This window comes from Triplophysa dalaica, chromosome 15 (genome assembly GCF_015846415.1).
Source record: "Triplophysa dalaica isolate WHDGS20190420 chromosome 15, ASM1584641v1, whole genome shotgun sequence".
NCBI lineage: Eukaryota > Metazoa > Chordata > Actinopteri > Cypriniformes > Nemacheilidae > Triplophysa > Triplophysa dalaica.
This window is the reverse complement of record NC_079556.1, coordinates 7043915-7068121: the sequence shown is the minus strand read 5'-3', so window position 1 is coordinate 7068121 and position 24207 is coordinate 7043915. Positions and strand designations below refer to the sequence as shown.

At 38.8% G+C, this 24207-nt stretch overlaps 1 protein-coding gene across 6 annotated transcripts in view; it reads right to left on the bottom strand.

Annotated features, from left to right (window-relative positions):
• Nucleotides 1-24207, bottom strand: part of ehbp1 (EH domain binding protein 1) — a 114611-nt gene that overhangs the window by 55407 nt on the left and 34997 nt on the right. For 4 of the 6 annotated variants that reach the window (XM_056767250.1, XM_056767248.1, XM_056767249.1 and 1 more), the window contains exons 8-13: nt 21885-21977; nt 21061-21186; nt 19964-20222; nt 17370-17616; nt 1757-1935; nt 33-81 (exon numbers count right to left, since the gene is read on the bottom strand). In XM_056767250.1, coding sequence (XP_056623228.1) covers nt 33-81; nt 1757-1935; nt 17370-17616; nt 19964-20222; nt 21061-21186; nt 21885-21977 — 953 coding nt within the window. The remainder of the gene's footprint in view (nt 1-32; nt 82-1756; nt 1936-17369; nt 17617-19963; nt 20223-21060; nt 21187-21884; nt 21978-24207) is intronic. The other 2 variants (XM_056767251.1, XM_056767253.1) reach the window with 1 other exon arrangement.

The following is a 24207-nucleotide window of genomic DNA, read 5'->3' as shown; positions in this document are numbered from 1 at the left end:
TGCACAAACAAACGAGCTTGTGTAGCATTTACCTTTTTGTTGTTTTCTTTAATATCTTGAGGATTGAGAGCCTTGTAGTCACTAGGAGGAAATAGCAGCGAGAGAGAGAGAGAGAGAGAGATACCTTTAAATATTCATCTCATATAATGGCTGTAGAACTGTAACATGCAATTTCACAGCTCTACAATCAACACAACTGTGAGAGTATGGTGTGAGTGCGTGCAAATTAAGACACATTTTACCCAAGCACTCGACATACTAAACGTTTCATTTTACAGGCCTTTGGCCTAAGCAGATTGAAAAGCGAGCATAAAATACACTTATTTGCAAACATTCTGATAAAATACCACATAATATGGTATTTACAAATCAGTTGTTATGTACCATATGTCAGGGTTAAACTGAATACAGCCGACAATAATGTAGGATGAGATTTTAAAGGTAGGATCCTGAAAAGTATACTGCGATGATTGTGTTGGTCAGGGATTTTATTTTTGTTTGAAACATTTACTTAAAAAAAAAGATTTACAAAACACTTTTTTCCCCAAAAGATCTGACTAATTTCTAAAGAAACAGCCGGAGAAAAAAAGAGAAATTTGTTAATAATTAATCAATAATTTCAAAATAATTTTTGAGTTCACTATTTATAGGTATGCATTTAGGTAAAATTATCATTGTATCATTCTCTAAAATACTAACAATATTTCTTGCAAATTTCAAAGAAAAAATATTGTTACTATTTGCATCTGTTTGCAGAAAATGAAAACTGGAGAAACAGGTCAAAATAACAGAAAATATGCTCTGTATTTTTTCAGACCAGCAAGTTCATATTCCCCTTAAGCAATACAGCAGTATAATTTCTACATGCATTTAGGAAAGTTAAAAGAAATTGGGATAACCTCTATTAAGATCACAGTTTTCATGTTGTCAGTCTTACCGTTGTACAACTTTGACACTCCTGAGGTTTGATTTTGTTGAATTCCAACAGATACTGAACTAGAATAGCCACAATACATCTAGAAATGCTGACGAAATGAAAATTTGGAATAGTCTCTTTATTTTCCCATTAATTGTGTTCTCACTTCGTGGTTTCTAAAAAAATCTAGCAACTCCATCTCCATCACACATTTAAATAAAATATTTATATGGCCTTTTTGCCTCAAAACATGTAGAACTTCATGATATATTGGAAAGTGTGGGTGAGTGTAGATGAGATATACTAGAGATGATGTACCTACTCTAATCCCTCTTGTAAAGTGTCTAGCAGCATTAAAAGCCAATAATAAAACATTGGCCCTTTAAGACACGATGGCATGCTACTTTTACGTATGCTAAACTCCGAGGGTGGCTGACCGGTATGCTGTCAGCACTGTGATGAATCTGCTGTAAGTGTTGTAATTAAGGAGGATTTGAGTCATCCTGATGAGACCAGACGCAGAAATGCTCAGAAATAAAACAGGGGGATTAAAAATTCTCCATCATAAACCTTATTGGACCCCCCACACGCTGTAAGATTCTCACAGGGGGAGAAAGCTGTGGGTAACACACCATTTGAAGTTGTCTAGGTATATGCTTTAAGGCTTTCACGATCGATTAAAGAGGAAACCGAGTAATCAGACGATAATTTGGACAACAATTATATTTAATTGCGTCTCAATTCAACGAACCTCCACAGTGTCATTATGTTTCTTAACTGATAGAACCAATGTTGAGAGTTATGAAATTGTGTAGTCATTGGTGTGTGTGCATGGCTCACATGAGGTTGGGTCTGAAGTGGTGTAACAGAGCACAGAAGGCCAGTCCGTTCCTCCAGGACGTTGTGAAGTTGGTGATTTTAACTCCTCTGTAATTCTTAGTGACCTCACGACACCAGGCCAACAAAGACTGACTGGCGTTCGGCCTCCCTCCGAGAATAGGGCTGGGAATTGGACTGGGCTGCACAGGGTAAAGAAAAGATGGAAAGAGAAAAGGACATTTATTGATAAAATTGATAACAGAAATTAAATGTACAATATCATTGAAAAAACAAATTGCAAACTAATTTAATAATTTATTACTTATATCACACATAAGGTATATTACACAGACCTTTAGTTAAAACAAAATATAAATACACGGAGCCTTTAAACACACTCTCTTAATATCTTTGTAACTGCAGTAGACATCACAACAGGATTAAAACAAAGTGGCACCTATGTCTAAAAATCCGAAAAAGGGTTAAACTGTTCAATTATGTCACCACTTTGTCAATCCCATCCAATTGTGTGTTTTTCATCATTAAACAAAATTGGTATGTTGCATAATGCATATAGAAAATGGAAACAAATTAGGCTATCTGAAACACAAACTGTAATTACACAGTAACATGAACTGTACAGAACCATCCCAAAAACTCATTTAGTGCAAACCTTTACTATTTATAAAACTCTCTCTCTCTCCATCACACACACACACCTCTCATTGTCCCTCTTGTCTCCAAAAGTCCTTAAATTCCAATCTGGATCATCAAATCCGACCCATCTCTCTCCAATTAGCTTTGTAAGCTCAGCTTTGTTAAAAGTTGCCTCTGTTAAAACCCTCTGTCTAATTTGAACAAACACGCACACACACATGCACACACACACACACACACACACACACAAAAGACTTACATGCTCGTTTTAATGAGAGCTTTGGTCTGTAAGGAGTGTATGACCATGGATAATGTAAACACATGATTAATAAAGACTAGCCTTTGAAGCAGTATCAGTCTGGATTAGAAGTCCAGCTAAACAGAGGAACGAGAATTCTAATCCTGCAAATCCAGAAATTCCATGCGGCGAAACCCCTTCGCACCAGGAGCCTGGCTACTTTCGGACATAATCCCGTTAAAAATGGAGACACCGCGTTGTGGATTCGTATCGCATGGAATTCATATTCGACAGAGCACATAGTCTCATGTTTTGCACCCACAATAACTTTTTAATAACAATAATCAAATATCCCGAGACAAAACTTGCAGCTATCTGATGAAGAGCAGCCTGATAGATTCCACATCTAAATACAAATCTAACATGAGTGCTCATGCTGCAGAAATACATTATCATAGGACAGGTATCTGTGTGGATCTGCGTGGCAGTGTGTGCAAACAGAGAGAGACAGACTGTCAGCCCCCTGATAAGAGTGCTAAATATCGGCTGGTAAACATTTATTGCATGTATGGCAGCTTAACAACGCCCCCTTTTGGACATAACCTGCTACTGGAGGGAGAGGAATGCGTAAAAAAAAAGGGCTTTCCAAGTTATGTTTTTATATTCAAAATGATTAAGAATAGTAGTTTTCGTCACACACTTTTCTGAAACATATGTTTCAAAAACCTGCATCTTAAATATTTGTGATGGGCCATAAAAATCATGGCTGGAACAAATGTGAACTTTGGCCATTAGTAAAAATATCCTTATTATTTTCCTGTTATTTAAAAAAGTATATTCCTGACAAAGAGAACATTGACATCCTGAGGGGTGAGGTATGAAAAGCAAGAAACTAAAGCTGTGACTTCACTAGATTATCATAATTAAATGTTAAGAGTGTGTGGTGTGTGTTTATATATTTGTCTGCACAATCTGAAAGGTTAAGGTTGTCTCAATAGAACAGGAGGGAAAAGTCAAGTGAGAGACCCTCGGGGCCCTGAGAGCTTTCCTGCTCTCCTTCCTACACACAAACACAAAAAAACAAAGCGCAAGATGCCACCACATAATCCGTGTGGGTTTAGGGATAAACAAAGTTTTTTATTTAGAATTTATTTATCTGTACTAATGTTGTAAAAAGGAACACAATTGAGAGGAAAACTAAATCTAGTGTCTCAGGCCCTGCATTAAACATTTAATGACGACGCTTATTAATTATAAAAAATGTCATATTGCAAACCAAGATAAAAGCTTAATTTAAAAGAAAAATGATTTACACACACAATACAGATGAACATACGCATGCTGCATGGGCGTGAAGAAAATCGCGCAAAGCTGCACACGCATGCAAACCCGCAACCACTTTTCCATGTCACTTTTCAAGCATGCATGATAAGAGAGCTGTAAGTTCCCGAGGCAGTCTTTGCTCCTTTTAAGAGATGTTTGAAGTAGCTGTCTAATTTCAGCTCAATAATTACCTGGGATTACCGGCCAGGTGCTATTAAAGCAATTAGAAGACAACAGCCGTTTAGGAGCACTCTCCTCTTTAGGCTAACAGCACCCTGTGGCACCTTTACGACAGATGGATAACGGTAACATTGACAAACCAAGACACGTTTAAACTCCCAGAGTGTTTATTGTACTGTAAACTACTGAAGTGATCCACTTTAACCTACTGTAAAAAAGTGGTCCACTGACAACCACTGAACTGTCCAAATGTAAACTATTTAAGTGAATTACTTTAAAGCGGCCGTACAACGGTGTTTCATGCATTCTGACTTCTCTACAATGTTAAACGTGCCGACTTCTCATGCTTAACATCGTCAACTTGTCAAAAAATGAGTTGTTTTCGAACGTATAAAACTGTTTCGTAACAAATTTTCTCAGCCCCTTATTGGACAATTCTCCCGGAAAAGCAAGCGGCAGCAAGAAGAGCAGGAGAAGGAGGATGCGCAGATGTCAGTTTCACTTGTGTGCAGGAGAGAGAGAGCATACGTTCGCAAAATTCATGTGTTTGTTTGTTCACTGCATTTGGGTGATGAATGTTATATAAATGGTGGATATAACGCTGGATTTGGAGATCGTTTGAAACTGATACATGGAGCCGACCCATGGCTAAAAGATGTCGGACATAAACCACTTGCGGTGATTGATACTGATGTCTGTTTTGTTGGAAATGGCTGCGCACGTCATTTAGTTCAGACTACCCCTCTCCCCCTGCACGCGCAATATGGTTTCGAAAATAATCGTAAAGCTGTATCTATCTTTTATAAATGTGATCAAACTAAATACTCTTCGAAGATACGAAGTATGCAATACTACTCTATAGATACTCAAGATTAATATGAGATTGGCAGAAACTGCATGTGTTATGGCCGCTTTAAACCACGACTGTCCCACAGTAAATTGGTGGCAAACTACTAAACTGTCCCTCTATAAACTACTGCAGTGTATTACTGATACTAATAAAGAGGTTCACTGTAAAATACTCTTCCACTATAAACGGTTGTCTTCTTATAGCTTTAATAGCACCTGGCTGGTGTAGTGAATTACTGTAAACTACTAAAAGGGTCCACTATAAATTAGTCAACGATTCCAATGTAAACTACTTAAGTGATCCACTTTAACCTACTGTACTAATGTGGTCCGCTGTAAACTACTGATCTGTTGTACTGTACACAACAGCAGTAAAACACTGTAAACTACAAAAGTGGTCCACTTAAAACTACTGAACTTTTGAAAAGTAAACTATCTAGTGAATTACTTTATATTACAGACTGTCCCACTGTAAATTACAGTAGTAAATCACATGGCTGTATACTACTAAACTGTTCCATTAGAAACTGCAGTAAATCACTGAAAACTAATAAAATATGTAAAAACTTAAAATACTCACAACTTAACACTTCACTAATAAAGAGGTCCACCGTAAAATACTCTTCCACTGTAAACTAGTGCAGTGAATCACTGTAAACTACTAAAAGGGTCCCCCATAAATTACTCAACTATTCCACTGCAACTACTGAAGTGATCCACTTTAACATACTTTACTAAAGTGGTACACTATAAACTAAAAAAGTGGTTCTAAAAGTATTCTATTCGAGTGAATTACTTTATACAACTGACTGTCCCACTGTAAATTACAGCACTGTACTTTAGTAGTTTGCAAACGAATAATTCAGTAATACACATTGTACATGGAATTGTTCATATGTAAACTGGTCCACTGTAAACTACGTAACTGTCCCACTGTAAACGACTGCAGTTAATAACTGTAAATTACACAAGGTTCACAGTAAACTACTACAGTACACAACTGTAAACTACCGTTCCATGTATATTTCTCTATATAATAGTGCAATTAATAGTAATAGTGAGTAGAGCAATTATTTTAGAATGGTACACTACTGTATAATTTATTTGATTTAAAAAAAAATGGTTCAACTGCTTACAAAACTAAAAAGACATTTATTTCACAAATGTATTTGATCTCAACTGTGATCTTGGTTGGTCGACCGTGCACATTGTTCAACAGATTGAATGGGATCAAAAAACAGCTGCACACAAACAGCTGCAAAAGTTTTGTCCTTACTCGAATGCTCACGGCACTAAGTGCATGTTCCTACTAAACTGCATGTATCTAGTAAAACAACACTGACGGGGATTTCTGGTGTCACATAGAGCGCGTGTACTTATCAAACGCTGCGGCGTCTTGCCCTGAGCGGCGGTCGCGGGGGGGGGGGGGGTTTGGGAGGAGAAAAATAAACGATTGGCAGCGGCGTGTTTCTGAGCTGCAGGACAGGATTACAGCACCGTTTCTTTCCGCAAACAGAACATATTAAAATGAAGCTGCATTCATCACTATCCAACATACGGACGAGCATTCACCAAAAAGGTGGCAGAAAACAAAAAGGCAAATAAATCATGCGGCACATTTTAACATCTGCCAAAAATAAGATAGAGACAGAAAAAAATTCATTATTCAGGAAGACAACGAACGTACTCGCACACACCTGACACATGGTGGAGGATGAAGAGAAAAGGGTGGAGAAGGTAAAAGGAGTTGAGTAGGGGGAAAACCTAATCTGTGTTGAATAAGAGAAAGAAAGATGAAGGATTGAGAAAAGGTTTGGCAAGGATCTTAGTCTAGGTCACGTGATCAGAACGGTAGAAATGTATGATCAAGACTGACAAACGGAGAGTGTAAAACAATTCAAAGGCCCTTAATCGATTGTCGTTTGCTTCACATTTCATTAACAAGCTTTAAAAATGACATTTTCATGCTGTTACACAAAATATTTTTCTGACCTACAGATCTCTAGGGATAATATTTGGCTAATGCAACAGACATGGTAGGAAAAAAACTTAAGATGCAATCACACACACTTCAAAACGGATAAAAAAAGCTCAACAGGGTTAGTATGATCACAAAATCACTCCTTAAAAGTTGTAATCCACTTAAGACGCCTGCGGCAATATCCATCCAAACAGCATTTGTACATGATCACATGGTCAGTGTTGTCATAAATCTCTCTTAAACACACAAAGCATAGTTATCGGCTTAAAGAATGTGGATATGTTCAGTTAGTTGATGGCTTAACAATGATGCTTTGTACACAACTACCCTAAAATCACATGTCATTCTAATAATCCAAAATAACCGAATTCATGCCATCAGATCTGCTTTTTACATCCTTTCAAAGCACTTTCTTTGGCGGAAAGGGAAATTTGTTTAAAATGCAAGTAGCTTGAACTTTATATTGAAATCAAACTGCAGCAAAAATTATTCTTGTTTAATTACCTTCAGTATTAGTAATTGTTTTGTATGTGTTTGCTTTATGATTCTTAACTATTTGGAATTTGCCTTCTTAGACAAATGCATATAGTACTATAGATACAAAATGTATATTCAATTACTATTACTGTTAAATATACTGTTTTAAATACTGTTAAATAGTTATGTCTCGGCCAAATATTGTCCAATACTAACATCAAGCGCGTTTATTCAGCTTTCAGATGATGAATAATTCTTAATTTAGAAAAATTGACCCAATTTTGTACCCAATTTTGTTGCCCAGGATCACAAATAGTAGTAGAGTACAGAGAGGTGTTCAGATACTTTTAAAGACACATTTTATGTTAATTACATCATGTCAAATAAAAAGTTTCTCGCAAAACTATGCTAAATTCATTTGCTTATGCGAGTGGCTGAGGGGGAGTTTTTTGGGGCTTGTACAAAAAATTTTAATCTGCAAGCAAACCGAAATCACATTTCCAGGGCCTGTTTCCCATGGTAAGCAACACAGCTTTAAATTTTAACATAACAGCCGTCGCTAAAACATAAAAAACAGTTGGAAGGATAGAAGTCGGAGCAAATCTCCCATATGCGCCGTGTGCTATACATGTGTAATATGGTGTAATCTAACATTTAGAGGTGGTAAAAACATTGCCGGTGAGGCATAGCCCAAAACTCAAACTGTGCAAATGAGCTTTATCTAGTGAAGCCTGCACATGCACACACAAAAAACTGAATTCAAAAGGAAAAATGCAACTGGCATCCAGTTAGTTCTGCTATAGAGGAAGCCAAGCATTTACAAACATACCGAACAACTCAAATCATGCTCAAAACATCATCAACATGTGAATATTTTTGAAAAGCGTATTCAAATCACCATCTTACTAAACAAACCCCATAAAAGTCTCTGATTTATTGAGGTGAAAAATAAAACAGAAAAAAACACAGGATAAAAGAATTCAGTATTGAAATGCTACAACGTTGTTAGTCAAACCAGGGATAAGAAGGTGTGAAGAGCAACAAAAAAACATCTAAACCTATACAGAACTAATCTTCTTTAGACAACACTCCTCTACAAACAAATTACAGGAGGCGAAGTTCAGCGATCTGCTCAGGTAAAGCTGTCATTTTATCAATGAATCTGCAATGCACACGGAAACTCATTAAGAGCAGAGACACGGTAATACTCAGAGAAACCAGCGAAAAATAAAAAAAAAGAGAGAGAAAAATCAGGTGTATGCCGCCGTCAGATCCTTGTCCACTGCGGCACGGTCCCGTTGGCAGATGAGAGCCTTGATAAGCGAAAGCAATTAAAACGAATATAATTACAAAGTCACCCCTATCTGAACGAGGCCTTGATCAAAACACGCCCACGTCGATACGTCAGCCGGACCGCGAAGCGGGATCGATGAATTCAGGAAGGAAGGCTTTTACCCCGCCGTGCCTCACGCCATCACACAGCATCACGCATGAGGGAGATGAGAGGAGAAACACCCTTAAGCTAATGAAAGAGACACACAAGCAAAAATAGAGTCTAACAAAACGACGACGAATTCTCTATGTGTCAAATGTCATACATTTTTTGGCCCTAGTTAGTCACATGTTCACAGGAAAAGAAAACGAGATGAATCATTGGTAAAGGAATATTAAAAACATGACTATATGGACATTGCGTGGTTTGTATTAATGGGGACAAAAATCTGTATTTTCCTAGTTTGTTTGTTTTTATACTAATAACTATAGAGGTGATAGTGGTGTTGGATAGACGGGGACTCAAATGCATCAAGACATTTAAGCTCCATACCCAGTCTTTCCAGCTTATTATTGGACACTAAAGACAAACTTGGTCACCAAATGGTTATTAAAACCATTAGCACATTACTATACCACATGAACAAGCATATACTGTATAACTTTGCAGAAAGCTCCACATAACTGCTTTGTCTATCAAACACAATTTCATATATCCCAAAACTTGCTAGTATATTTATTAACATCATTGATAAGAGTCTAGTATTAAAGGGATCTATTTACACCTGGTCACTTCATGCATTTCTCTAATCAGATAGCTATTTGATGTATTAAAGCAGATGTATTTACACCTGGCCACATAAAAGCGTCTCAGCTGAACAAATATGAATCCGATCTTCTATTTGTGCACAAAATGCAAATTAAAACTCTTTATTTCCACCAAATTAAAATGACAGTCACTGTTGTTTTGCTCTATTTAGTTATGTAAATGCAGTTGTCTAGAAAGGCAAGAACAACTTGTATCATAATGTTTCTCCTTAATTCCAAAGCACTCGTGAGCTTCTTCTCTCCTGGCATCATGCCTTTGCAAAAGAACCACAGGGCGTGTTCTCCAGGCCAAGATCTCAGTGCTCACACACACAACATGTAAACAGGCTCAGCGCATTCCAATGAGTATCTGCATTTCGTGGCTGCTCCATCGCAGGCTTATTAATCGGTTTATTTGCCTCAGGCATGGCTAACTAGCGAGCAACGTACTTCAGTTTTAGATGAGTAAAGCGCTGACATGTGTGGTTTCAACAACCAGATGCATTTAGACTTGTTCAGTTTTGACTGGAATGCATCCCAAATCACTTCCTGAAGTGGTTTGACCGATCGGATTTAAATCCTTTAAAGCCCGAAATCGTATAATTTGACAGTACGTACTGAATTTAAGAACCTACCTATCGGCGGTTAAAACAGTACATTCTATAAAGTATAAGTGGTGTAGTATAAATAGATTTCAGACATACTGTGACCGCCATGTTTTATGGTCATGTGACCAAAATGCTCCTTGACCTACGACGTTTTAAACAACTTATACATGAGTGTTTATAAAAATATAATTTAGTCACAAGAAATTCTAATGAGGTCTGCCTTAAAGTTTTCCGCTATATTTATTTGATATACTTTTGAAATTTCCCTTTTGCTCAGCTCTTGTGGCATCATGGGATAGAAAAGTGTCCATCCGATCCACACTGACGAATTTCGGCGGAAGTAGTAGACCATCCAGGTATTTTCTCGCCTACTGTTTTTTGTATACTGAGGTTTCGGACATACTACTCATTACTCATACTCATTTTCGCCTACTATATAGTATGGAAGTAGGCCATTTCGGACAAACACTGGTCTTTTTTTGCACTAGGGTTGGGTATCGATTCTGATGTTCCGATTCGATTGCAATTCACAAGGTCTAGATTCGATTCTTGATTCGACACAATGATTACACATTTAATAAAAATCCCATAGATATTTCTAAAAAAAGATCAGTAAACATCAGATTACAATGGTGAATTAAAAAATGAAATGAAGAGCCAGAAACCTGTATATTAAACAACATTTGCAAACCTTGATCAAACAGGATCAGGTTATTTTACATTTAAGATAGAATATAACAAGAAAATTAAACTGTAAAGAGAGGCTGCAATCATGTGAATCACTGCCTTTTATGTGAAGGTGATGTAAAATCCGATCATCCGCCATGTTAATTAAGCAATTAATGAATAAAATACTCTATGTTGTAACAGCCACCCGTTGTAAAAAAAAAAGTGATATCTGGTGTAAAGTACTAGCTATAACATTCACGTTAATGAATGTTCAGTGCTTGCGAAAATATGAAAGAAAAACAAATGATTTGCAGCTTTTGAGAAAAATTGACCGCATTTTAAGAAACGATTAATGGATTTTTCAGGGGTTTTTTTGCCCAGCCCTACTTTTCACGATCGGAAAAAACGCATGAAGTGACCAGGCGTAAATAGGCACAAAAGTGCCCCAGAAAGGTTTGCTTACTCCATCCTTTAATATATCTTCTTTTGTATTCAACAGAACTTTCCTACTATGGTAGTCAAGCGTTCTTCCAAAATAAATGTACACAGAGTTGGAACAACTCGAGGGTGAGTAAATTATTATTTCTGGGTGAACTGTCCCTTTAACTAATATTCCAGTGCACTTCAGGAGAAAAATAAAACAAGCAAAAGGTACAAAATGGCCCAGCTCATGTGGAATAAGACATAGGCACGTGTGTGTGTGTCAGAGGTATTAAAGGTTGAAAGGGATAGTGGAGGACTCAGGGGTTGTTAATGATCAGTGCTGGGTGGTATGCAGAGGACTGTGGGTAAAAGGTTTCCCTAGTTGAAATGGGTTTAAGGCCACACACCTTCAGTAGAGGAGAGACCAGGGGAAGATTAATCTAAAGTTACTCTCTCCATCTCCACTATGTCATTCAAACTGCCCTCAGCTTTAAAACCTCTCCCTCTCTCACACACACGCCTCATCAGTTCACACACATCTCTGATCCTTCAGTACACAAACGATCGCATACAAAACGATCGCATACAAAATGATCAAAAGTCACCAAAACGCACACACACGCACCTGCCTCATTCACATCAAACATGCAGAATAAGGCGATTTAGCCAATCTGCGCCCGTCCAACTTCTCCACTCAAACAGGTATCCTTTTTAGAGATCACGCCAAAGATTTGTTTTCATTTCTCGACAGCCTTTTTCCTCGTTTTCTCTCTCTCTCCTTCACTCCCTCTCTCTTTCTCTGAAGCCAGAAGTGTAATCCCTGGCAGATAAAACTAAGAACTTACAACAGGAAGATTACCGAGAGCTTTGTAGCCTGTGTGTAGCAAGTCAACGTGGGTATTGGAGAGCTCTTCAAGTGCTTAACTCATGAACTGAGCTCCCACACACTCACAGGAGAGCTGGATAATGATAGCGGTATTACTGTAAAAGGCTCAAAACACCCTCACACACCTGGCCGGGGTGCTCGAGGACTCTTTAAGCACTGAAATGCTAACTGCCGTGAGCTGTGAACTGGTTCCGTTCCAACGGTAGGGACATAGGGGCAGTTTAAAAGGTAAATGGGGTCCGTCCAAAACCTCCTGGAAAGGGAACAAGTTTTACAGTTCGCTCGGCCAGAATCTGATCAGGTAGGATGAGCTTTGCCAACGCAAAAGTTTTCTTAAGGTGAAACCAGCATGCTTTTGACATTCCTAAAGCACAAACATTCTTCGTAGATGCTTTGTGGAGGAAGATATAACTCTCTCTGCTCAAATAGCCCTCACTTTATTTATATATTTCATCAAATGGGGAGATTTCACAGATAAAAGCTCAAAGGCTCTCCCTCTCTTTCGCTCGCTCCCGGTCCTGGGCCTTAAGGTCTTAAAGCGTCTCAGATTCTCAGGCATCGTCCTGCATCACTCACCAGTGGAGGGCTGGTTGAGGGGGATTATTCTGGTAGAGTTTCACAGATTATGAGGGCAGTATTGGGGTCTTACTGCCCCTCTGTCAGTGGGTCTTCGTGGCCTCATCTCTGAGGGACGGGCGGCCCCTGCGCAGCACACGTAACCGGGCCTCAAGCTGAGCTTAACCGTGCACCCCCGGCCTTGGCCCAGGGTTCAAAAAGGGGGGTAACTAGACCGAGGTGAAACAGAGAGCAGAAATAGAGATTCTTTGTCTTTCTTTTCTTTAGAAGGTAAAACTACCTCTTCTAAACAGCTGAGAATTACATTTGTGCTGTTTGCAGTAGGGTTAAAGAAGATGGAAGTATTGTGATATGAACAGTATGTCATGAATCTATATTGATATTTACACATAAAGAATAACGGGTCTCACAATAGACGGACATTGTCAATGACCGTGATATTAACATGATAATATCGTAAGTACTTTGTTAAGTAGCTAATTGTTTTAGGCAAATTCTTTTGGTCGCGATAACTGTGATGGGAAAATTGGATATCGTGACAGCCCTATTTTTCACATTAACATTTTTGGGAAACAACCAATTATTTCCATTTGGTCACAATCCAAAAAAAAAAGTTCAGCACAGATTAAGGAGAAACATGCAAGTCAAATTTCACATACTGTATATTATAGTTAAAAACAACCAAACACTAAACAATGAAACAAAACATGTTATTTGCTGTAATTTACAGAAGCAGAATTATTCATTATTAACTGTGACAGAAGCAAGACGTGAGAAAAAACACTGAGAGGCCGTATGAAAGACGTAAGAAAGAAATAAGAAAAACACTGAAAGGCCCACTAGGAGTCAAAACCCAGCAGTCTTCATACAAACTAATTAAGAAATGTCACGGCCATCTGCGAACTCAATTAAATAATGTTCATTTGCTTTAATTTCTTTTATCAATGTTGCAGTCTGAATAAGAGAGAGGGATGGAGGAAAACAAAGGCGTGTAATGAAATAAGCGCCTTTTTCTCCCACGGTGGACTCTCCGTTCATGAGCACCATAATTTAATCTGATCCTGTTAATAGCTCTACCAACTAAAAAATGCCCTATGCATAAAAAAGCAAGTGGGGGGCCTATTTGGAAATATTTTGCCTATTTCCATTTTTCCCACTATTTCTTTGTAAGAGAAAACTAAAGTGAAACCAAGTAAAATTGAAAATGACTGCACAAAGTTCCTAATGTCTTTCTTAAAACTTTGGAGTTTTATTCTGGATTCTTGAGAGAGCCAGTCGTAAGGATGCTGTTGCCTCACTTCGGAGGGCTTTATGTAAATCTAAAGAGCTTTGCGGTGACTGCGTTTGCCGTTTCTTTATATTAAAATACAGACCATAATTTATGAAGCGTGAACTGATGAAAATCCTCAGATCAGTGCGTCCCTGTGTGGAAGACTGATGTTAAACGACAGTGAGGAGAGAGCGGCGAGCAGGGAGGTGTTAAATCGCTTCGCCGGAAGATCGTGGGAGGAGGAGAAAAAGATGTACTAGTGATTCAGAACATCCCTTTTTTCGCAACCCAAGACAGCCTATTCCACCCTTCCTTGATTCGTACAGATTAATTCTTCTCCCGTTTTAAAAAACAGAATCTCCAAATGCTAATATCAAAGTTCTTAGAGACAAGTTCGCTAGATGCTTCCATCCCTGAATGTCAAATAAATAAAAAAATCACAAAACTTACTTTGGTCTTTAGCGCATAAACGCAATTACGAGTTCTTTGAAAAACAAATAAAACCTGCAGGTTATGATAAATATAAGTATTTGATCCCTGAGTAAAAATTACTTTGTACTTGGTGGAGAAACCCTTGTTGGCAAGCACAGAGGTAAGACATTTCTAAAAGTTGGTCAGCAGGTTTGCACATGTGTCAGGATACATTTTAGTCCATTCCTCTGTCAATCTTTAAGGTTTCTTTGATGTCGCTCAGCAAATTGGAGTTTTAGGCTCCTTCGCAGATTTTCTATAGGACTAGGGTCTACTCTCTAGAGACTAGCTAGAAAAAAATGAATGTGCTTTTCCTTAAGCCACTCTTTGGTTGTCTCTGTAATATGTTTTGGGTCTTTGTCATGTTAAAGGCAAATCCACAAACCATATTCAGTGATATAGTTAAGAGGAGGAGGTTCTCATCCAAGATTTTATGGGACATGGGCCCGTCCCTCAGCCCCTCAATGCGGTTAAGTCATCCTGTACCCGTAGCAGAGAAAAAGCCCTAAAGCATAACGTTTACAACACTGTGCTTCTCTGTAGGGATGGTGTTCTTGGGGTCATTGTCAGCATTTCTCTCCCTCCAACACTTTCGCCAAAGCCTTTTCTGAATCATTTTGATGTTCATTGTCAAACTTGAAACGACCCACGCGGGCCTTCTTGGCGAGTGCTTCAGGATTTCAATCTATTGTGGAATAGCATGTTACCAATGGTTTGCTTGGTAACTTTGGTCCCAGCTGTCTTGAAATCATTAACAAGCTTCTTCAGTGTAGTTCTGGGCTGATATTTAACCTTTCTCATGATCATCTTTACCCCTTTGGGGAAATCTTGCAGGGAGCTCCAGACCAATGTCAAGGTATTTTGTATTTTTTCTATTTCCAGATAATCGCACCAACAGTCTCCTTCTCAACAGTCTATATAACAGCAACAGCATATTCAAGGTTTGTGCAGGTCTACAATCTTGTCCCTGACATCCATTGAAAACTATATGGTCTTGACCATGGTTGTAGAGAGGTTGAAATGAAAGCTACATATTCTGTTGGCAGGCATCTTTTATATACATAAGAAGTTGATTTATGAGTACTTTCTTAAAGGGACAGGACTCATCTACTTTCCATATAGGCACATATCTTTGGAGCCAGAATTCTTGCTGGTTGGTAGGGGATTAAATACTTATTTCAATGACTGAAATGCATATCAATTTTTAAAATTACTCTGATTTTTGGTTGAACATTGGTTACTATCAGTTAGAAATAAACATACATGAAAATTATAGACCCATTATTTCTTTGTAAGCAGGCCAACTCATAAAATCAGCAGGGATCAATTAATTAATTCTCTCACTGTATGTGCTACTTTTAGAGTTTTGCCATTTTGATCCCCATAACTTGACAGCATTTTAATACTTTAATTATTTGTTTCCGTTCAACTGAAGAAAGGAAATCATAAACAGTATATCCAAGTCTCGAGATGGCATGAGGATGAGTAAATTGAGCAAATTTTCATTATCCAGTGAACTATTATTTATTTTAACTCAAGGCCACAGCATGCTTCTCACTGACAAAGCTCAAAGTTCACACAGTGTTACCAAATTGACAACGAACCAAAGGCAGTGCCCTTTAAAAAACTATTAGAAACAATACCTTGTGTTTACAAGTCCATGATGACATTACTATATAGGCCCCGTGGATTGCCTCTGTGAATGTCTTGAGGGCCGCTCTAATCCATAAACTAGGGAAATTTCAACATTTCCATTTCTTTTGTGCACTGTGAGATTATCGCCACGTCCTGTTAATTTGTTTTCCACCCTGTACCTTCTGCCTCACCTCAGGTCTGTGAGCTCATGAAGGGGTTCCTCCAGCCACAAACAAAGAAATCATAAACCAACCCTGTAGGCTTCCTCGTATCTTTACTCTGAACGCAGAGCTATAGCGTGTGTGTCTTCGGTTAATCCCATTTGACTTTATTCATGCTAAGGTCAACTCACACTCCACAACAACCTCCGCATACAGGAAGAGAATGAAATCATAATCCATACAGTCTGTAGGATAGAGATCGAGGTACCACATGATCTAAATAAATGGACTTCTGCTAGAATTATGACATCTCAAATCAAAACCCAACACTGAGAAGCCTCCCTGAGGACCATAGCACTGATTCACAGACTGCGCTCAAGGTCTGGTGGTCTCATACTCGTGGATGGGCAAACGGGAGTACAAACCATGAACCCATGAGCTGAAGGCTTCAAACCACTTTCTGTTTCTCAGGAAACAGGGATTACTTATCAGCTGGTTCTTTTTTCGTAATGTTTATGTGTGTGTGTCCTCTCACAGGCCACTGAATTTGGGTAATTAAATGTTTAAGTTGTGCAGGACTTCTCAGGCACACACGCAAGTGCTGTGCTGTGATAAACCCCTCGTAATAATTAAATATGGACTACATTATAACACACACTCGTAGGCGTAAATAAAAACACTCGGCCTGTGGGGATTTCATCTGGCCATGTATAAGCCCCTCTGCGGCGGCCCGACCCATCGCGCTCATTCACACTCGGTGGGCTTCTCCTGCCGCTCTACAACCTGCATCCCGCACCCTCAGCCAGAGAGGGACCGCAGAGCCAGTTAATTAGACTCACTAAAGCATTGAGTGAAGAGAATCATAATGCATACATAACCATCCTACAGAGCGGCTAATACATGCCTGTATTCAAATGCCCCGAGTCAAGCGTGCAGGAAGAGGACAGAGGCAAAAGAGGACAGGAGAAAAGAAATGGAATGAGAAACTTCTTGTATTGGTTAATTTAATGGAATATCCAGTCAGTGCTTGTCTTGTAAGGGTTCAAATGAAATTTATGACAGACAACATTTTTTATACTAAGATGACCCATGAACTTGGCTGTGATTCCTTTCTAGCGCACAGCAGTAAAGGAATGAGGGAAACATCTTACTTTAGGCGATGAGGAAGACAACTCTCTCCCCATCACAGTTGCGACAGCTAACGGGGCCGGGACAGGACTAGAGGTCGTTCCCCCGAAGGCTGATGTCTTTGGTGCAGGGCCACCGGGGAGCACGGCGGGGTTGGGGCCAGCATACGGAGGGTGAGGTGCCTGGCGTTTGGTGCTCTTCTCTAAAGTGCTGCTTTCATGGTCGGACGTGGCTGCACTGGAGGAAGTGGGCTCATAGAATGGGTTTGACCTAAGAGTGACAAAGAAGATCAACATAATAGATAAAAGAAAATGACAAAATAATATAATATATGGCTCGGACCACAAAACCATTCTTAAGTAGCACAAGAATATTTGTAGCAATAGCCAACAAAACATTGTATGGATCAAAATGATCGAGTTATGTTTTATGGCAAAATCATTAGGATATCAAACAAAGACTATGTCTAAGAGCATTAAAACAAACCTGTGTCTTCTTAGAAACAGCCTACTACAGCACCTCTGAAGGACAACTTAAAAGCGATTTTCTCAATATTTAGATTTTTTGCACCCTCAAATTCCAGATTTTCAAATTGCTAAATATTGTACGATCCTAAAAAACTGTACACCTATGGAAAGCTTATTCATTCAGCTTGCAGATGATGTATAAATCTTAATTTCAAAAAATGTACCCATAAGTTTTGTTGTCCATGTAATACGCAGTAAAACAAAGAATTTCACACATAGTCTGACTACTTTGTTTATTTTTTCTCTATTTTGTAAATTTTTCAAGTTGTTCGATGAATACATTTTTAAAGTCAAAAGATGATATAGCTACTATTTGGAAAATAGCTTGCACATAACATATACAAGATGGTACGATTTATTGATTTGATCTTTAACACCATATCAGCAACAAACACTATATGGCTAACCCATGGGGTATAGTAATTTTAAACCCTAATACCAATAAACATTCAAAAATATAAAAAACCCTTAAGTAACATAGAAAAGAAACATTTATTAAGAAGCTCTTTAACATCGATCAGCTAATATTTAACATACACAAGAACATTAAATATTCTATTTTGTGTGTGTGTGTGGTTATCTGGAGGTAAAGAGACATCGGCGAACATTATTAGCCAATAAAACGCTCCGCTGACTACGAGAAGAGCCAGGTGCTCTAAGGGTCACACCTCATGAACTTTGACCTGTGGCCTCATCCGAGATCTCACTGACAGGTGGACACAGACGTCCGCTGCCATGAATACACACTGCTGTGTAAAGGCCCCTCACTCATCGTACATGCACACACACACGCACAACCCCGTATGTGAACACACACACAATACAGAGACAGAACAGAGGAAAGACTGAGCAGGTTTTCAGCTGAAAGACAAGGTTAAAGACACAACGTTACCCAAACTCCCAAGCTTACAGACAAAGACAGTGCAAGGGCAAGAGAAAGAGTGAGACATGGAAGAGCAGACAGCAGTGCTTTTATAGGTCAGGCACGTGGCTTCTATGACAAACACATTAAAAAGAAACTGATGTGAAAAGTGCTGTCAAAACATAAGGAGGCGAAAAGTGTGAGACAATGAATCTAGAATTCAATGTTTTCCAAAAACATCTCTATAATATGCCATTGCCTGTGCTCTTATGTCCAACTGGTCAGAAACATCAAAAATAGACATCTTGATTATGACAGTGTTTGCAGTTTTAGAGTAGATGAACCTAGAAAATATTGTGTGTGCATATTAAGCTAGGATAAGAGAGAATATATTAACATAAACAAAATGACAATTTAACTTGATAAAGTCAGCTTTTTACCGACGTTAAGTTTGGAAATGTATGTCTCTGCTGTAGCGCTGTGAATGTGAAAGAAACAACGTGCCGAGATGGACAGACAAGGCCGAAGAATGTGGAGAACAACAGAAGCCTTGTTTTTGCTGAAAGAACTCGCTCACCACTTTCTTCTTCTCCAACAAGTGCTTTTCTGCTTCACTCAAACACACACACACACACGTACACAAACTGTTGATGAACCGTATAAAAGCAAACAGAGGACTGATCTCGAGTGCTGCCAAATCAAAATGTTTTGACAACTTAAAGGAGCAATTTAGAGATGTCAGCGGCATCTAGCGATGATGTTGTGAATTGCAACCATCGGCAAACTCCCCTCCCTTTGAAGCACTATGGTGGCTGCACAGAACTAAGATGCTGTCAGGTTTTCACTTCCTTGCCGAAGTAGATAACATATTTACGCAAAATGCTCTGTAGAGAAGTTTGTCTGCTAAGGGCTACTGTAGAAACAACATGGCGAATTCCATGCAAGGGGACCTGCGGTGTATGTAGATAGAAATAGCTCATTCTAAGGAAATAAAAACATATCGCTTCATCATGTAAGGTCTTTATACACCTGTGAAGACACGGTTATGTTTATTATATTGCATTTCTGTCTCCTAAAAAACTACACACTGGACCTTTCAAAAATAAAAAAATGTCTTTAAATGTACTGCTGAAAAAAACACAACTGAAAATTATTCATATTAAATAATGCATCTTTTCTTTCAGACTACAGCTCCCCCCCAAGCGTATCCCAGAATTCATTAACTTACTCGTCCAGCTCCTCCTCGGTTCTAGCGATGTCGGCATACAGGTACTTGCTCATGTCCACTGGCCGGATGTTCTTCCTCTTGCTGCTTCTAGGTGGAGACATTTTGGGCTGGGGCTCAGGTTCATCAAACGGGTTTCCGTACTGAGTATCCGGATCTGGGTCGGGTTCATCAAAAGGGTTGGATGGCTGCGAGGTGTTTTGATTGTATTCAGGGTCGTGATCTTTGATAGTGGACTGAACATGAGGCTCAGGAGACGGTTCTAGAAACACAAACACAACGGATTATCCCCTCAAGTGTATTAAAAGGTACAGTTTGTGTATTTAAAGTGGATGGGTTAGGAAATATATGAACATATAATATATTAAGAGCAAAGACTAGTTTGTCAACACTTAAATTTTTTTTATAACTGCATCACTGATCCTGTGTAGCAGATCTAAACAGGTATTGCAGATTCACAATATCAAATTCCTTTATCTCAAATATTATCTTTTGTACTCCTGAAGAAGGATGATAACAGAAGTCAAATTAAGTGTGGGTCAAAGGTACACAATGGCACTCCAAAGCAAAAAACAGAGTCAGAACCAACACAGATCTCATCTATACAGGAAGTCAAGGGGGTAAAATAGTGTGTATGTGTGTGATTGTGTCTGTAAGAAAACCTTAAATACAACAGCACATCTTAAAGTGCACACACTCTCACAAAGCATGAATCAACATGACAGTGGTCAAAAAGTCAGCAACCCTGTAGCACTTCCGAAATAGACCACACACATTTTCTCTCCTCTAACACGTGCAAAAACCTCAAAAGTCAGAGGCAGATGTGTTTTTTTGTGAAAACGTACTACCTGTATCTTCACTACTGGTCAAATCTACAAAATCATTGACCATAGACAGATAGACAAGCAAGCTACTTGATCATTTAACTACAAAAACATGACTAAAAAATATTATATGAACACTATATTTACATCATATAGATCTGACATGTATAAAATATTTTTTTACATACATAAACACACTTCTCAAACTATTAATGAGCCTGTCATGTTGCTACAGAAGGAAGGAGGTCACAGAAAAGGTCGAAGGTCAATTCTTACCTTCCTCATCCGGGTCACCAAAAGGGTTAAGGTCAGCCGGGTCATTAGGTTCATCGAAGGGGTTGAAGCTCATGTTGCTCTGGTCTTGGTCCTCCTGATCCAGGAAGTTCAACTTGCTGATCAGCTCTAAGCAGTCGACAAAGAAAAAGGAAAGACAACATCATTCACAGTCCAAAATAAATCAATGAGGAAAACCAATGGATCCAAAACAAATGGAACATCAATGTGGCGACAAAAAGAACCAATAAACCGATTAAGAAATCGTTGACATCTGCATTTTGAAGTGAACCGCACCAAGATCTGTTGGGTCCAAAGAGCTGTATGTTCCAGCAGTAAGTCCTAGATGAGTCAGTGGACCCAAAAATACACTGTCGAGTAGGTCGGGGACTCTCAAAGGCTCTTATACCAGAATATTGTGTGTGTCTAAGGGGTGACAGAATGAAGTGCTCTGTGATATGATAAGAAAGGTGTGGCATCTGTTCATTTCACCACCATTGCACCCTGACCCATATTAGGCCATATGAGAGTTTAATAACATGGCCCACTGTAGCCCACTAGGACACGTCCCAGAACGTCCCAGAATGCACTGTCTCGTGGTCATGGAAACCAAGCTTGTATTTGTTCAGTTGGGTTCACTACAAACTGCAGAAAGTGCATGGAAGGCATGATATCAAAATTAAAAGTGTAAAAAGTACCAAGATAATATCAACGAACTCATCGGATGCTCAAAACGCACAGCACGACCACAGATATGGAAGAAAAAGTTAAAAGAAACAGGGAAGAGAGAGAGGTGAAGAAATGGAAGAGGGTGAAAGCTGAAAGACCTTCAGAAGAGGAGTCAGGTTTAAGTGCTTGCTTTAGGCAGTCATCTGGATCTCCATCTAGAGAGCTGAGAGCATTCAGCTGCCTCACAATCTCTGCGAACAGCACAACACATAATCAATACACAGACGAACACACACACTAACCTGCAGAAACACAGGAATGCAATATGTAAGACAATCAATTGTATAAAACTTACAGAAAGACAGAGAGAGAGACAAAAAGAGTATGCGTGTGTGTTTCTGTGAACAGGGACAGAACTGATCTGTGTCTCCGCTCTAACAAACTGTGAAAAACAGATGGGGCGGCATCGCTACTGCAACAAAGAGATTCCTAAATCCATACGATGAATAAACAACTCAAGCATTTCCATAGGAGTCCTATACATAGACTTAAACAAGGATAAAGGCGCATGGACTTAATGTGTTAAGACTTCAGGATCATAGAGGGGGGGAAATATTAGCGCCCCACACATCAGAGTCATGAAACACACAAACAAAATCACACATATTTCAAGTACATACACACGGAAATGTATATATACACAATTCCAATACTGGGAGGTAAATAGTATATATGTATGAAATGGAGATAAATGCCTCAAATTATGGGGCTACTAAATAGACTTTGATCAAAAACAAACAAATGCAAGCATGCACAACAATAACCCATTATGTGTGCAGGAACATAACACCAAAACCAAGCCTTGATATAAAAAAACTCTAGATAAAACCAAAAGGTTCAAATCAAACGCACACACATTTGTAATCTAGTTCACCACAATTGATAAATTTTAACATCGACAGCATATATGTGTGACCCTGGACAACAAAACCAGTCTTATGGATTTGTACATAATCTGAAAGCTGAATAAATAACCTTTCTATTGATGTATGAGTTGAGTTGGAGATACATTAGTTTAAAACTCTGGAATCTGAGGGAGCAAAAATTTTTTTTGAGAAAATTGCCTTTGAAGTTGTTAATCAGAGGTGATGAGGCAGGCGATCCACATACAAAAATAAAGTTTTTATTAGTGGTGGGCCGTTAACGGCCTTAACGTGCTGCGTTAACGTGAGACTGTTACCATGCGATAAAAAAAATGTTGCCTTTAATTGCACTGTACCGGGCGAGAACGAGATTTTTCAACTCACGAAATTTGCGCAATTCGCGTCATTCGCGCTGCCTCATCATCTCATCACCAGGGCTTCATTCGCGCGATTTGCACCACAAGAAGGTCTATCGCGTCTTTGCATTGATGTAACATGTAAATCACTCGCGCTTGATGCGCCATTCGCGTTTGGTCTGAACACAACATAACGTTACTGTGAAATTACCACATCAAACGTGACACGCTAACATGAATGCAGCTTTTAAGCCGCCGGGTTGCTTCAGGGACAATTTATTTTTAAGAAGCTTCCCAATGGAAACATCGACAAGACTAAGGTTGTTTGCACCTTGTGCAATGCGGAATTGGTTTAAAAAAAAAAAACTTTCTCTCAACAGGTAGTGGTCTAGCTTTAGTTGAAACCAGTAAATTTGTATTGGCACCTAATGTATTGTGGCTCCTGTATGACATATCGCTTGTTGCTCCCTAACTCTTTGTAAGTTGCTTTGGATAAAAGCGTCTGCTAAATGACTAAATGTAAATGTACTGTAGGAGCTCTTCCAGTCTCAAGTACCACCTAAACGCAAAGCATCCCTTAGCTAATGCGGAAGTAAACACAAGTACATCTTATTGAACATCATTTATTTTCATCACCAATTATCATAGTAGAACAGCTTTCTCAAGCAGTTTGTGATGCATTTTGGAAACAGGAGATGAGCCCCTGGTCTAATGCGCCACCTGGCTTGAGACACCCGTTCTCAAAGACTTACTTTTAGTCATTTTTTGGGTAGCACACATATTCTGAATGACTTCGGCACAATTCAAATGAGCCATTTTAATCTAGATTAATCTAGATTAATTCCAAGATTTAAAAAAATTTATCTATGCCCACCACTAGTTTTTATATATTTAAGATTTTGTCTTTTACCTAAAATGTAACTGCTCTCAAACTGGTGATGTTTCTTAAAGGTGGGGTGGTTGATTTGGAAAGGTTCTAACTTTAGCCTGCTAGCGATTCGCCCTCAAAAGCCCCGCCTCCTCCAAACACATGAATGTATTTCGTAAATCCACGTAAGGAATTACAAACTAAATCCATTAAATTCTTCTCGAAGGATGAAAATTCCTGCCCAAAAGAAAGAGAGCAACCATGGTATCGTCTTTCAGACCCTTTGCTTGCTGGTGAGGTCACAGCGTTTAGCCAGAACATTTTGATTGGACGA